The sequence below is a fragment of the Rhizomucor pusillus genome (genome assembly GCF_041956525.1).
Source record: "Rhizomucor pusillus strain CBS 183.67 unplaced genomic scaffold VTP01scaffold_19, whole genome shotgun sequence".
NCBI classification, from domain to species: domain Eukaryota; kingdom Fungi; phylum Mucoromycota; class Mucoromycetes; order Mucorales; family Lichtheimiaceae; genus Rhizomucor; species Rhizomucor pusillus.
In genome coordinates, this window is record NW_027192161.1 from 279,813 (window position 1) to 292,071 (window position 12,259).

At 44.0% G+C, this 12,259-nt stretch overlaps 4 protein-coding genes across 4 annotated transcripts; 2 read left to right on the forward strand and 2 right to left on the reverse strand.

Annotated features, from left to right (window-relative positions):
• Positions 1-24: 24 nt before the first annotated feature.
• Positions 25-2,637, reverse strand: VTP01DRAFT_3976 (uncharacterized protein; the record flags this gene model as incomplete). The annotated part of the gene is made up of 10 exons (XM_069382606.1): positions 25-231; positions 288-418; positions 760-1,358; positions 1,422-1,544; positions 1,610-1,953; positions 2,016-2,168; positions 2,229-2,245; positions 2,308-2,387; positions 2,443-2,458; positions 2,517-2,637. 10 exons carry the CDS (start codon positions 2,635-2,637, stop codon positions 25-27), a joined length of 1,791 nt encoding a protein of 596 aa, XP_069235910.1.
• Positions 2,638-5,889: 3,252 nt separating this feature from the next.
• Positions 5,890-7,625, reverse strand: VTP01DRAFT_3977 (uncharacterized protein; the record flags this gene model as incomplete). The annotated part of the gene is made up of 4 exons (XM_069382607.1): positions 5,890-5,974; positions 6,042-6,393; positions 6,446-7,240; positions 7,307-7,625. The coding sequence occupies 4 exons, from the start codon at positions 7,623-7,625 to the stop codon at positions 5,890-5,892; spliced, it is 1,551 nt and encodes a 516-aa protein (XP_069235911.1).
• Positions 7,626-7,921: 296 nt separating this feature from the next.
• VTP01DRAFT_3978 (uncharacterized protein) lies at positions 7,922-8,683 on the forward strand (the record flags this gene model as incomplete). The annotated part of the gene is made up of 2 exons (XM_069382608.1): positions 7,922-8,419; positions 8,477-8,683. The coding sequence occupies 2 exons, from the start codon at positions 7,922-7,924 to the stop codon at positions 8,681-8,683; spliced, it is 705 nt and encodes a 234-aa protein (XP_069235912.1).
• A 489-nt stretch (positions 8,684-9,172) lies between these two features.
• VTP01DRAFT_3979 (uncharacterized protein) lies at positions 9,173-12,202 on the forward strand (the record flags this gene model as incomplete). Its single annotated transcript, XM_069382609.1, has 14 exons — positions 9,173-9,541; positions 9,601-9,681; positions 9,738-9,865; positions 9,917-10,016; positions 10,076-10,534; positions 10,595-10,734; positions 10,786-10,877; positions 10,939-11,048; positions 11,106-11,255; positions 11,325-11,397; positions 11,453-11,738; positions 11,801-11,987; positions 12,043-12,115; positions 12,180-12,202. The coding sequence occupies 14 exons, from the start codon at positions 9,173-9,175 to the stop codon at positions 12,200-12,202; spliced, it is 2,271 nt and encodes a 756-aa protein (XP_069235913.1).
• Between the last annotated feature and the right edge of the window lie 57 nt (positions 12,203-12,259).

Consider the following 12,259-nt stretch of genomic DNA (forward strand, 5'->3'; position numbering starts at 1 on the left):
CTATTCAAGGATGATAGATTTGCCTTATTCATGGTCTGTTGATGTTGATGATGGCTTCTGTTTTGATCCTTCTTGTTTTCGAAATTGTCTCTGGCGTTCGGCCATAGCGTTGTAACGGTTCCTTTCTTGTCTCTCGGCAATCTCCTTGGTCGGCGTGAACTTTGACTTTAATATACGGCGTACAGCTTCGTACGATATATTGAACTTCGCTGCGAGTTCGTTGGCCGAAAGCTAATTGTATTTCCCGTTAGATACTTTCTACAATCGAACTTACAATACACACATACCCTAGCCGACTGCGCTCGAAGGTCCTCCATGGCCTCGCGTGACAGACGCTTCTTTGGTCTCCAGGCACTCCTCGGTGCTGTCACTTGAGCGTCTGCTGTACTGCCATTCGACGGCTTACTTGCTGTGGATTCTAAACGACGAAAAACGATCGTGCTTTGCACCGGTAGCCATTTACATTGTATCGGCTTTATTGAGATCTGAGTAGCAGATCGCAGCGTGATCAAGCTGAACACCATGGAAACAAAGTGGGGGAAGAAGATAGGGATTTGCGGGAAGTCAAAATTGCTTTAATGCGATTCTGCTTTTTCAGTCCGTACATCAAGCACTCGTCTGCTGAGGATGGCTGCAATGATAGCCATCAGACCTCCGAACTGGAGCACCCATCCAACGCCTTTTGTGTTGTCATTTGCCCCCCCTCCCTCCCTCCTCCTCCTCCTCCTCCTGCTGCTGCTGCTGCTGCTGGCGACGCACCGCTTGCTGATGGTCCTGCTGAGGCAGTTATATCGGCAACCGCAAATATCAATGCAGATATGATAGCTACAGCGAACTGGGGGAAAACAACGTACATGTTGAGCACACCTAAAACGATGCCAGAGTCGTACTGAGTTTTGCTGTCGCTACTGTGCTCAACAAGCTGGGCTGTTTCGTCATCGCCTTTTGTATTCGACGATGCAGCCAACGACGAAGATGACTCAACGGTCACAGCAGTGGCCCCATAATCGTTGATACTTGGCCGCTTATCTTCCAACACAAGATATTCGCCGATAAGAGCAAAAGGAATCCACATTGTGCAAGCCCATGAGATACCAAGTAAACCCAAAAAGGCGGTCGCACCTTGAACCGTCTCCACAAACACGGTCGATAGCATCGCTGTTGCAAACACAACGTGCGCCAGTGTATACGTGTTTTTGAGCGATATAATGTTGTTTGCTGTCAAGGAGGGTAGCACAGTCCCAGCAACGACGGATATGATGGCATATGTGAGAAGTGCAAACGATCCTGCGCGCGTGCCCTCGTCCCATGAATCATGGTTGTGAGCTTTGAAGTAGATGCCTGATACCCACGTTGTGCTACATTTATGTACGCCGTTTAGTCAGCATTCACCAACTCTTACGTATACGATATTGACTTGCCTGTAGAAAAGAAAAGGGAACCAGCCCATCCAAGCGAAAAATTGGACATTGCATAGGCGCTGAATCGACTTGGGAAGGTGGCGAAAAGCTTGCCAGATTTTGTGGATAGACGCATACCAAGGTCTAGAGCTCTTTGGATCAGCAATTTGTAAACACAGTATGTATATTCGCAGATGCATATCGCTTACTCTTTATCCTGCTTTGCTCCGTCACCGCCATCAAATGGCGTCTCGTGCACAGAGGCGCACGTGATAGTCATGGCCGTGACAAAAACAAGTATTCCAGCTATGCAGTACACTTTCATTTGAGAGTCACCGAGTGCTGGAAAGTATTTGACGAGGTCGATGTAACCAACAAAGTACCCAAAGACGTTTGTTATGTTGCCCATGTTGCTTGCAAACGCGTTGGCAGTGTCCTGCTGCGTGATCGGAAAAGCGTCGATAATTAGAGATCTGCAGGAAGCTTGGACGGCATTCAGCGAAAAGTCAAGAACGTAAAACGATGTCACTGCTACTGCTATTGCCATAGATCTCTGTTACCACAATTGCTGTTAGATTTAGATACATCATCCTGATAATAATGTGAGCAACTTGCCGAGTCCACATCGTGTCCTAGAAAGATGCCTGCGATTTCTCGAGCATATGCAATGCCAAGCATCGATGCGCAAACCAAAACACTGCCACCAATGATAAACGGACGACGACGCCCCAATCGAAATTGGCTCTGATCACTTAGGGCGCCAATGACCTTAAAGAAATCGAAACGTCAATTGACGCAAGGAAAAGGGGTTGTTAGATCGGAACTTACAGGTTGGACGATCAAGCCTAGCGTATATATATCAGTTGGTGCTCTTTACTGCAATTTTATATATACGTTATTTACGTACCCGATAAGGGTCCCGCCAGCCAAACTAGGGCTGTCAATTCCTTGGAGAGCTCGAGCGACAAAAGGTAAGGCGTACCGTATCTACGCGTATTTCATTAATACTCCCGAGATATTGAGCACTTCTTTGGCCGCTTACGAAAGCTCGACCGTCCCTACAGCCGAGCAGTTAGTAGATCGCCTTCTGACATTGCAAATGCTTCAGCAGCTTACAGGTGAATTGTATGCCGACCATGCAAAATGTCGCCAAACATATCTGGAGAAACGACTTTCGAGGGCGGTCGTCAACGGTAACGCTGGCTCCACTTCTCGCTGCTGCTGCCACCTGGGTCATGATATTGCAAAAGCAAGAGGCGGAAGCTCGCAATCTGCATCACCATTTATGTTACACCAGCAGAGGAGTAGTGAGGAAGCATTCCGAAACCACGTTTCACAATGTCAGAACTGGATGATAGATCACGTCAATGAGCTATAATATAATTTATTGCGATACAAAGTTCAATGGATGATACGTGATTAACAAAGTAGAGTTACATATTACTCGCAATATGCGCGTACTGAATAAGGGATAAAAAGAGATGGGAGAGAGATAATTAGCAATACGGACCTTGCTAAGTCCAGGAAAGAAAAAGAGTCCCACGACCGCAACGTTATAAATGCTCCGAGTTCTCCAATGCCGAACGAGTAGTTGGCTGAGAACCTCCGCCAAACTGATGGAGGAAATTCCTCTCGAAAAGCTTGAAATCAGAACGGATATCCGGTGTCAAGCTGCTGAACAAGGGATCCGTTTTGGAACGGTCATTGTCTTCTCTGTCATTACGCGACAGATATAACTGGCGGGAGCGTTCATTCTTTGCAGTTGTATGGACATGCCTTTGATGACGGCACTTCCAATTAATTTAGGTATTACAGTAAATAATTTTTTCCCTTGTTCTCCGCTTAACTTCCATGCAAATGTAGGGTTTGGCTCCTCTGACACTTAAAAAGCCATAAAGAAAATATAGCGCACATAGTTTGGTTCATGGTAGTCCAACAGAAATTCAATACGAATTGTTAGTAGAGTCTTTGTTTTATCAAGAAAGATCAGTGGAGGCAGATTCTTCGTGAATTGAAATAGGTTGACGTATGTATTCCATGCATGCAAATCAAGAGAAGATATTGACTTGCGGGATGTCGGCATGGGATGGTTCAAACGATAGTAGAGTTAGTTTCGCGCTGCGGATGGCTGCGTCGAAAGTATTGATACTAACTGTCACGTCACGATTCGCAGAAATCACGAAACAAGAAGATATTTTCCTGGAAGTGATATTAATACAATCAAGATGCTGATGGCATTCAATGAATTCGGGGCTAACAAAGTGCATGTATACAAGAAAAATACTGAAGCGAGTTGTAATAGGTGCTATTGATGTCACGAATTACAAGCGAGACATCTAATTTCTTTCCACGATGCAATAAGGCTATATAGAATGGAATCGGGCCATATATATCATAGACTTGTCTCACTGGAAAGAAATAGGAATAGCCGTTATCGAAGCCTTCTCTGTTCCAGAATGTATGAACAAGTGGTCTTCTTCAAGATGTCGAAGCAGCTCGGGCATAGAGTTTTGTTTGAGCGTAAGAACAGGCATATATTGGTGTGATGAAAATGTCATTATCCTACTATAAATGAAGGATATGAAATAGGATACTATCTGAGCTACCTTTGCGAATAACTACATATATTTGTAAGTCGATCCATCAATGGACAATTTACAATAGCACCCATCAAATGATGTATACTAAAGACTCTCGCCATCATAGCACGAAGCTAGTGTCAGGATGGCAAAATGAAGTCGCATTATTTTTGTCCCTATGTAGAAGCAGAGGCTTGAAATGAAACATACTAATGTGTAAAAAATTGTCAATCATGTTATCTGATAGGCATTTCCTTTTTCTGCTTGTCTTGTAATATGTCCATCTGTTTGGATGAATCCCCACATTTTGGATGGACGCACTCGGTAATCCATGCTGGACCCTCCCAATGCCTCCAAATGAAGTACTGCTGTGCGCAGATCTTCGGCGGTGCTTTACTCTTGCATGAAAACAGAAACATGGCATCATAATCAACTGCGTCGAAGCTTACGGTCGAACGAACAGTGGTGATGCACATCGAGAGAATTTTACGATAGGAAGGGGAACCCTCCACCGAGCTCTTTGCCATCAATTCGAGCACGATACAAAAACATGTGGCCAGTGACGATACAGAGCAGTGAGGGATTAAAACTGGTCATTGGTACGAAAGCTTGCAAAGACCTTTACACGATTTATGTTTATTTCTTCTTGAAAAGAAAAAAGCTAAACTATGGCGACAGATCTTGACATTGAGTCAAGGTAATGAGGCGTTAAAAAATTAGGACTTTCTTCCCCTTGGTCCTTACCCATTCGCCACCTTTCTCACGATGAGTGAGGCCAGTGGATCCCCCGTTTAAGTCTGGTGGCCAGCCTCGTTGCAAAGCCTGGCTGTTTATTTTTTTTTTTTTTGTTTTCATGAGCTTGTGGTAAAATTTCTGCGTTTGGGCCTGTCTTTGGTATTATATGAAAGCTAGGCAAATTTGATGGCATGGGGCAGTTCAAAGGTATCATTCAATACGGAAAATCGAGGTAGTTACATTGTAGCAAAGTCTCGATGGCGTCAAATTCGTTGACGTTCCTTGTAGGTGAGTCTCGGAGTCTAAAACGGTTCTTGCTCCTCCCAGGACTCGAGGTTCTCGCTGCTATCATAGTTTGCTATGCATTGTGCAGATATTATTCTATTAATCGCTTTAGATGTATCATTTATTATTATTAGAAGAATGCAGCGATTCAAGAATGTCAAGAGGAGATTTGATATATACTGAACCAAGCAAGTACCGGATCGCTCGTATGACTTTTATCTTCGCTTGTCTATAGCATCCACTGTAAAGAGAAGGGTGACGGATAGTCTAGGCGCTTTTGGGCGGATTAATCGTATTGATAAAGGAGGGGATCCAATATGCATTTATAGAGAAGGTAAAGAAAAACCTAGAAAAAGTCGAGAAGGATTTCGTCATTGAAAGTGCTTGCGAATAGGCCAACAAATTCCTATTTTTTATGCATCGCTTGAACAAAGAAAGGACGGGGTACAAAGAAGTCAGTTCGCTTTTACCGTTGTCGTATAGCATGAATGGATCTCTTATAAACATGTTCGATTAGAAAACATGCATTTTGCGGTAAATCATATTTCATTAACAACGTAAGCAATTGTTGCCTATCCAAGAGAGACTACTGTCTGTCTATCTGCCCGAAGCAAATCCCTAAATCTCAGTAGGGTGGGAGGCGGTTGCACCTCCCTCTCTCTTGTGCAACACCCACAGTGCGCCTTGAAACTTTGGAGATAACGTATGACGATCATTTACATATGTTTCCTTCTTCTTTTCGATCAAGCTAGAGCGTACAAGCTTCCTCAGAATTGGACGGGATTCTCATTTTGCATTACTAAAGATCATCGAGCATTCGGATAAATGAAATGCTGATCCATTTATATATTTAACGCATGTATTTATCTTTTATCCTTCGAATTATTGATCTACCGTAATTCTACAGAAAACTGCTTCTCCACTGCAGCGCGCACGCGTTCTTGGATTTCATTGATTTCTTCGTTCGTGACATTTCTAGGAAACACATACACGTTTAGTCTTACGCAATATTCCTTTGAATAACATATTGTCTGTCTTTTACCTGTCCATAGATCGATACAGTATGCGGTAGCAAAGACTTCTTTGCTTGCGTTTGGGATGAACGAAATCGTCTATAAGCTTGACGTTTTCAACAAGATCACCAGCTACGTCGCGCACAACTTCGCAAAAGTTGTTGTCATGCCACTCGTCATTGGGTAGCCAGAAGGAAATGTCTTTGATGCAAGGAGGATATTTCGAAAAGGGCTGGAACTTTTTGATTTGTCCCGGCGTGAACTGTTCGATGAAACGTTCGTCTTGAGACCAGAAGAGCCGAATATCTGGAATACCAAAGAGGACCATGGCAAGGCGTTCTAATCCCAGACCAAACGCCCAACCGATCTTGCCATGCAAACCTAGATTGTTTCTCAGTGTCCCAGCTCAACGCTCTACCATTTCTCCAATTACCAGCTGCATCCATTAATTCTTGCTTTACAACACCGCAGCCGAGCACTTCAAGCCATTCACCCTTATACTTGATCTCGACTTCCCAGCTTGGGCTCGTAAAGGGGAAGAAAGCTTCCACCCATCGTACTTCAAGATTCGGTTCATCTGCAAACAGTTTGCGAGCGAGTGAATTGAGTGAATACTTGAGATGGCCGGCTACAGCCTCCACCGCTTCTGGGCTGTGACGCTCTTGCATGGGATTTGATGCAGTGATTACCGTGTCGTCTACGACTCGTACATTGTGCGCTTCCTTGAGTTTATCTTTGGTGATATCTTTTTGTACCTGCGCAGCTGTCTTGATAGGATCATTATCAAAGTAAGCAAGGCCCTCCATCTGATGGAAAACTGGATAATGCGAAGCATCAATTTCATCACGTCGATACACATCTCCGGTAATAAGGAACTTGTCTGCGCCCGACAACATGCCATGCAATTGGTGTGCAGATGTATGAGCACGCAAAACGGTCGATTCGTTAAAGTAATAATTATCGGATTTACTTCGACTCGGGTGGTCTTTGGGAATTAACAAATCATCAAAATTCTCTCGCGTTGTGACAATAGGACTAAGGTCGTTGAATGTCTTGAAGTCGGCAAAGTGCGATTCGATAAGCTGGCGAATGATAGAAATCGGGTGTTTCGGCTGTAAATGGAGATTCCGGCCCATTCGCGACAGTACTGTGGGTGTCACATTTGTCCAGTTGTCTCGTGGATAGTCCTTGCCATTCACTTTGACAGCATTCTCGGTAAACTCGTATTCTAGGTACAAGGCTGGGTTGGTGACATGCAAGAATAGCAAAAAGCTCACATTGCCTTGCTACGTACGTGTGGGTGAAGACGAATATTGTCGGACGACAAAGGAGGTGCAGCAGCGAGAGTTACGCGCGCTAGTGGACTTGATCGTCAGTGCACATTGCCGCAATGTCTGTAACGACAGCATTTCTTTTTTGACAGCTGCGGCAGAAACACAAAAATTGCCAGGGCAACCTTGGTTTTTCGGACCTCCAAGATGAGACGAGTGGGCACTGCCCTTTTCCAAAAGTTTGATACTTTGGATCACAAAGCTTACCACCAGCAAGGATATATCTACTCGTGTATACTTGGAGGGGTGTTGTACTTTATCATAGTCCATCCAAGCATCCATTGAAGCAAATGCTATAAAACGGAATCAGAACTGTCAATTGATTTACAAGAGACGAAAAAAAAAAAAACGACTGCACGAGCAAGAAATGGAGAAATCAAAGGTGCTTTTGTCTTTGACTTTCGAAAGTCTAATGTTCTGTTACTCTTTCCCCATAGGTCAGTAGTCCATGTGCATGTAGTCCAGAGCAAGGTTTACTATCGGATACTCGGAATGCGCGTCCGGTCGTCGGGCTTCAAGGAACGGGAACACAACGCGACGTGTTGAGCGCATCCTCTTCCCACGATACATTCTGCACAATGACCCAGATCGACACCAAAAACCTTACATACACGCAACTAGCAAAGGTCTTTGATCACGCTATTCTCAAACCTGAACAAACTACCAAAGACGTCGAAGCCGGTTGTCTCCTGGCCAAGGAATACAACGTAAAGTCAGTGTGCGTCAAGCCTTGCGATGTGAAGCAAGCAGCAGAGATTCTCAAAGGCTCGGACGTCCTCGTCGGTACGGTTATTTCCTTCCCGCACGGCAACTCGCCTACCTCGGCCAAGGTCGCAGAAGCATTACAAGCTGTGCAAGACGGCGCTATCGAACTCGATGTTGTGATCAACATTGGACACTTGAAATCCGGCAAATATGATGAGTGCGAGCAAGAACTGAAGACTATTATCACTAAATGCAAATCAGAAAACTCCAATGTCATCTTTAAGATCATTTTCGAGAATGCATACCTTACCAAGGAGGAGATCGTTACTGCCTGCAAAATATCTCAAGCAGCCGGTGCAGAGTTCGTCAAGGTAAAATATTAACTGGTCTAATGCTCATTGCCTGTTTTCACTGACAAATGCTAAAAGACTTCCACTGGTTTTGGACCTTCGGGAGCAACGTTTGAAGATATCGAGTTGATGCGCTCATCGGTTCCTGAGTCCATGGAAGTCAAAGCATCCGGTGGCATCAAGACCCTGGATCAAGTTTTGGGTCTGTTGGAAAGAGGAGCAACAAGATGCGGTGCATCTGCTACTGCTCAGATTTTGGAAGAGTTCAAGAAACGCAGTGCTTAGGTTATTGTGTCGTTCTCAATGGATACTCGTTGGTTATCTTCCTAGGTAATTCCATGTTCTGGAAATAAATGCGATATTGTCTAGCTGCACCATATTTTTGATTATCGCTGTGATTTTGCGAGCCTTTGATTTAGATGAAAGAAAAAAAAGGGAGAATGACTCTCTGAGAGAAGACTTTGCATAACCAATACTTTAAACGCCGCTGACGATACAGTGAATGGTTGCTATGTGTTATGTGTGTCAAATGTTGAAAGTAGCAAGCATTTGTATATCTTGATGTAAAGTTGTCTAACATATTTTGGAAGCGAGCCGTCTTCCTGATTGACCTCCAAAGGTTGCTATGCGTTTCAATTATCGTAATCAAAATTGTCGGCGCGCCGCCTTCAACTTTTTAAGATAGAAATATCCGCCCACGCGACTTTGTTCTCAGCGCCCAATCGCTTACCTCTGGCTGCCACTTGGAACCAGCAGCCTTCTCCTCTCTTGACAATGACCTCCTCGGCGCAACGGAGCAATTCACGAGGAAAGCGAGCCGTTTTTAGTTTCGGCGACGAGGACGAAGACGATGAGACACTGCGCAGCAATTTACAGCCTTTGACAAAGACTGCCGTCGATCGTTCCGCGTTCACCTCACCTCACTTTGATCCCGATCAGTTTCTTTCAAGTCGACGACACCTTGGACTAGAAAGACTCAAAGTAGAGCTTAACAACCATTTGAGATACTTGAAGACCGAGCTGTTCGAACTCATAAATCGCGACTACCAAGACTTTATCAACTTGTCTACCAACCTGAAAGGCGTCGATAGGACTATCGATGATTTGAGACGACCGCTTTTGAAAATGGGAACAAAGGCAGAGGTGAGCAGTGGATATTTGATTGCATTGATTGCGTATGAGATGCTTATCATATTTTACAGCAAGCCAGAGACCATTTCCAGGCAACCATCGACGATCTCGAGAGTCAGTTGCGATACCGAGCAGAGATACGCGAGAAGAAGGTACGAAAATCTCCAGAACCATGTTATAAATCGCATGTATTCATTTGATGTTTTAGACTAGTCTCAAGCTATATCTTAATATACATGACTCTGTGAGCAAAATCGAGAAATTGTTGGAGATCAATGCGAATGCAGAAAATACGGGAGAACCTGCAAGCAGTCAAGTGTCAGGCTCTGATAAGAGGTACGACGATGAATAAATGTCTATACATAACACGGCGTTAACATAGTTTAGTCTCGGGAAACAGATTGAAAGAGTAGCCATCGAGTTCAATCAAATGCAGCATTTGGTAGGAAGGGCCAAGGATTCTCCGTTCATGGCAGAAAATGAGTGGGTATGTATTTTTACGAAGATTCCTTTGGAGGAAAAAGTATTTGCTTACAAAGTGAACAGAGAATAAAACGGATCAAGGATACTCTACAAAACAAACTGTCACGATCATTATCATCATCGTTGCGAGAAATACAAGCAGGGAAAACGAGCGCTTCAACAACGCATGCGCTGACTCAATGTCTGAGAACATATGCATTGATCGACCAAACACGAGTTGCCGAGGATCTGATTCGGGAAGAGTTTGTTCGCCCTTTCCTGGCAAAGACAATGACAAAAAGAGTGCTGGATCCACCACGCTCTGACGATGCACCGAGCACTCATCCACTCACGGTGCTGTATGGTAAATTACTAAGTTTTGCCACGAATGACCTGCAGCCAATTTTGGATATTGCACAAAAGACCCTGCGAGGCACGAGTTACGAAGTAGTGGTCAACTCTTTCTGGACTGAATTGGTGGATCGGATAAACAAGGATTTCAGCGGCATATACGCACCGGGACAGACGGATACTTTCCACAAGGTAGGCTTTACCGTTTATTGCTGGGTTGCATTGTATATTGATAAATCTTTAATTTGCTAGAACTACACCGCTTCGATTTCATTCGTATCTAATCTGGAGAGCTTATGTAGCTCCAAAAAGTCTCTTGTATACTTTCGACAACATCCGCGATACACCGAGTTTATGAAACGATGGCAGCTGCCTGTATACTTTCAACTACGGTCAGTACCAGGAGTATCTGTTGGGAGGATGGATGCTAATTACTGGTATAGATTTAGGGAGATTGTTAACATCGTTGAAGACGTATTGAGCAACTCAAAGCTGACAATTCCGACGGATAAAATAGAACAACGGAAGGAAGAAGGTGCACTAAGAACAAATATGATGAGTATAATTGTCGCAAATTGTAACAATATTTGGTCTAGGTCTTGTCTTGCCTGCTTCCAAAGCAGTTATCAAAGCTGTAGAGCAGTGCTGGTCGGATCGTGTATTTTTATATGGATTGTCGCACCGATTTTGGAAGCTCACTCTTCAGGTAAAAAGGTTTGCGGAATTTCAGGCATATAAATTATCTAAAGCCTGATTTGTCTAGCTGTTAAAACGATATAATTTATGGGTCTCGAACGTGATGCAAAACGAACTTGACTCGTCATCGGCTGGCACCGGCAAGGAAAAGAAGGAGACAGCGGATGAGATGCTGTTTGTAGTTCTTGCATACGATGTTGAGACGTTTGTGACAGTGGCAAGTATATCTAGAGATACTGGGAGGGTACGTTCCACCATTATGCTCACGAGCCATTTTCTTTGGTAGTCTCGAGATAAAATAGATGCTCTTGCTCTGCCTAAACTCCCAGAGGGATCCCAGGACTCCACATCCTTGAAAGGTAAAACAGGGTCGTATATGGTTGATCGAGTACGCAGAGCCTGACGGCTTTACAGATAGCGTAGACGCTATACTGCACAAATTACAGGACTCTGCCATTCCCGACATCCAACGACGCATCACCAATATCATCAGCCGCCGTTGCATCGAGCATTTGAAACTTGTACGTAATATCACTAGCCAATATAGACACACCAACCGACAACCGCCCACCGAACACTCCAACTTTATACCCAATATTTTTAAACCTTTTACAACATTTATCGATCAATATGCAACCTGGATAGACGATCAAAAACGTGCATTGTGGGGTTCCATGGTTGCTGAAGTTGTCCTAACCAGGTAATCTATCATGGGCTTGATAGATTTAATATTCTAGTGTCAGTTGCTCACTGTGTCGCTAGATATCATTCTATTATAACCGAACTCTTGACAAGCATAAAGAAGATGGAGGATTCCCTGAAAAGGATGAAGAAGGGACGAAAGACCGGTTCGGCCAATTCGCCTTCAACAGGCCAGCAAGGGAACATGACAGATGAAGATAAAATACGTCTGCAAATCCTACTCGATGTTTGTCAGATCGGCCAAGAGGTAAATCTTTGCTGTGCCGACCCTTTCTGGACAAGGATTTAACATCATCAAACAGCTCAATGCACTCAAAGTGGACTGCACTGCATTCAGACCATATCAACGCCTGTACGAAGTAGTTAAACCGTATGGTATGTATTCAATTATCAAGTAGTCACTGGAAAGGATAGACTGACTGAATTGTAATTCACAAAGAACCGTTGAAAAGTTTGCGATAAAGAAAATTGCTGAATGTAATTTTACTCATTTTCACTTGGTGATGATGACAATAGCAG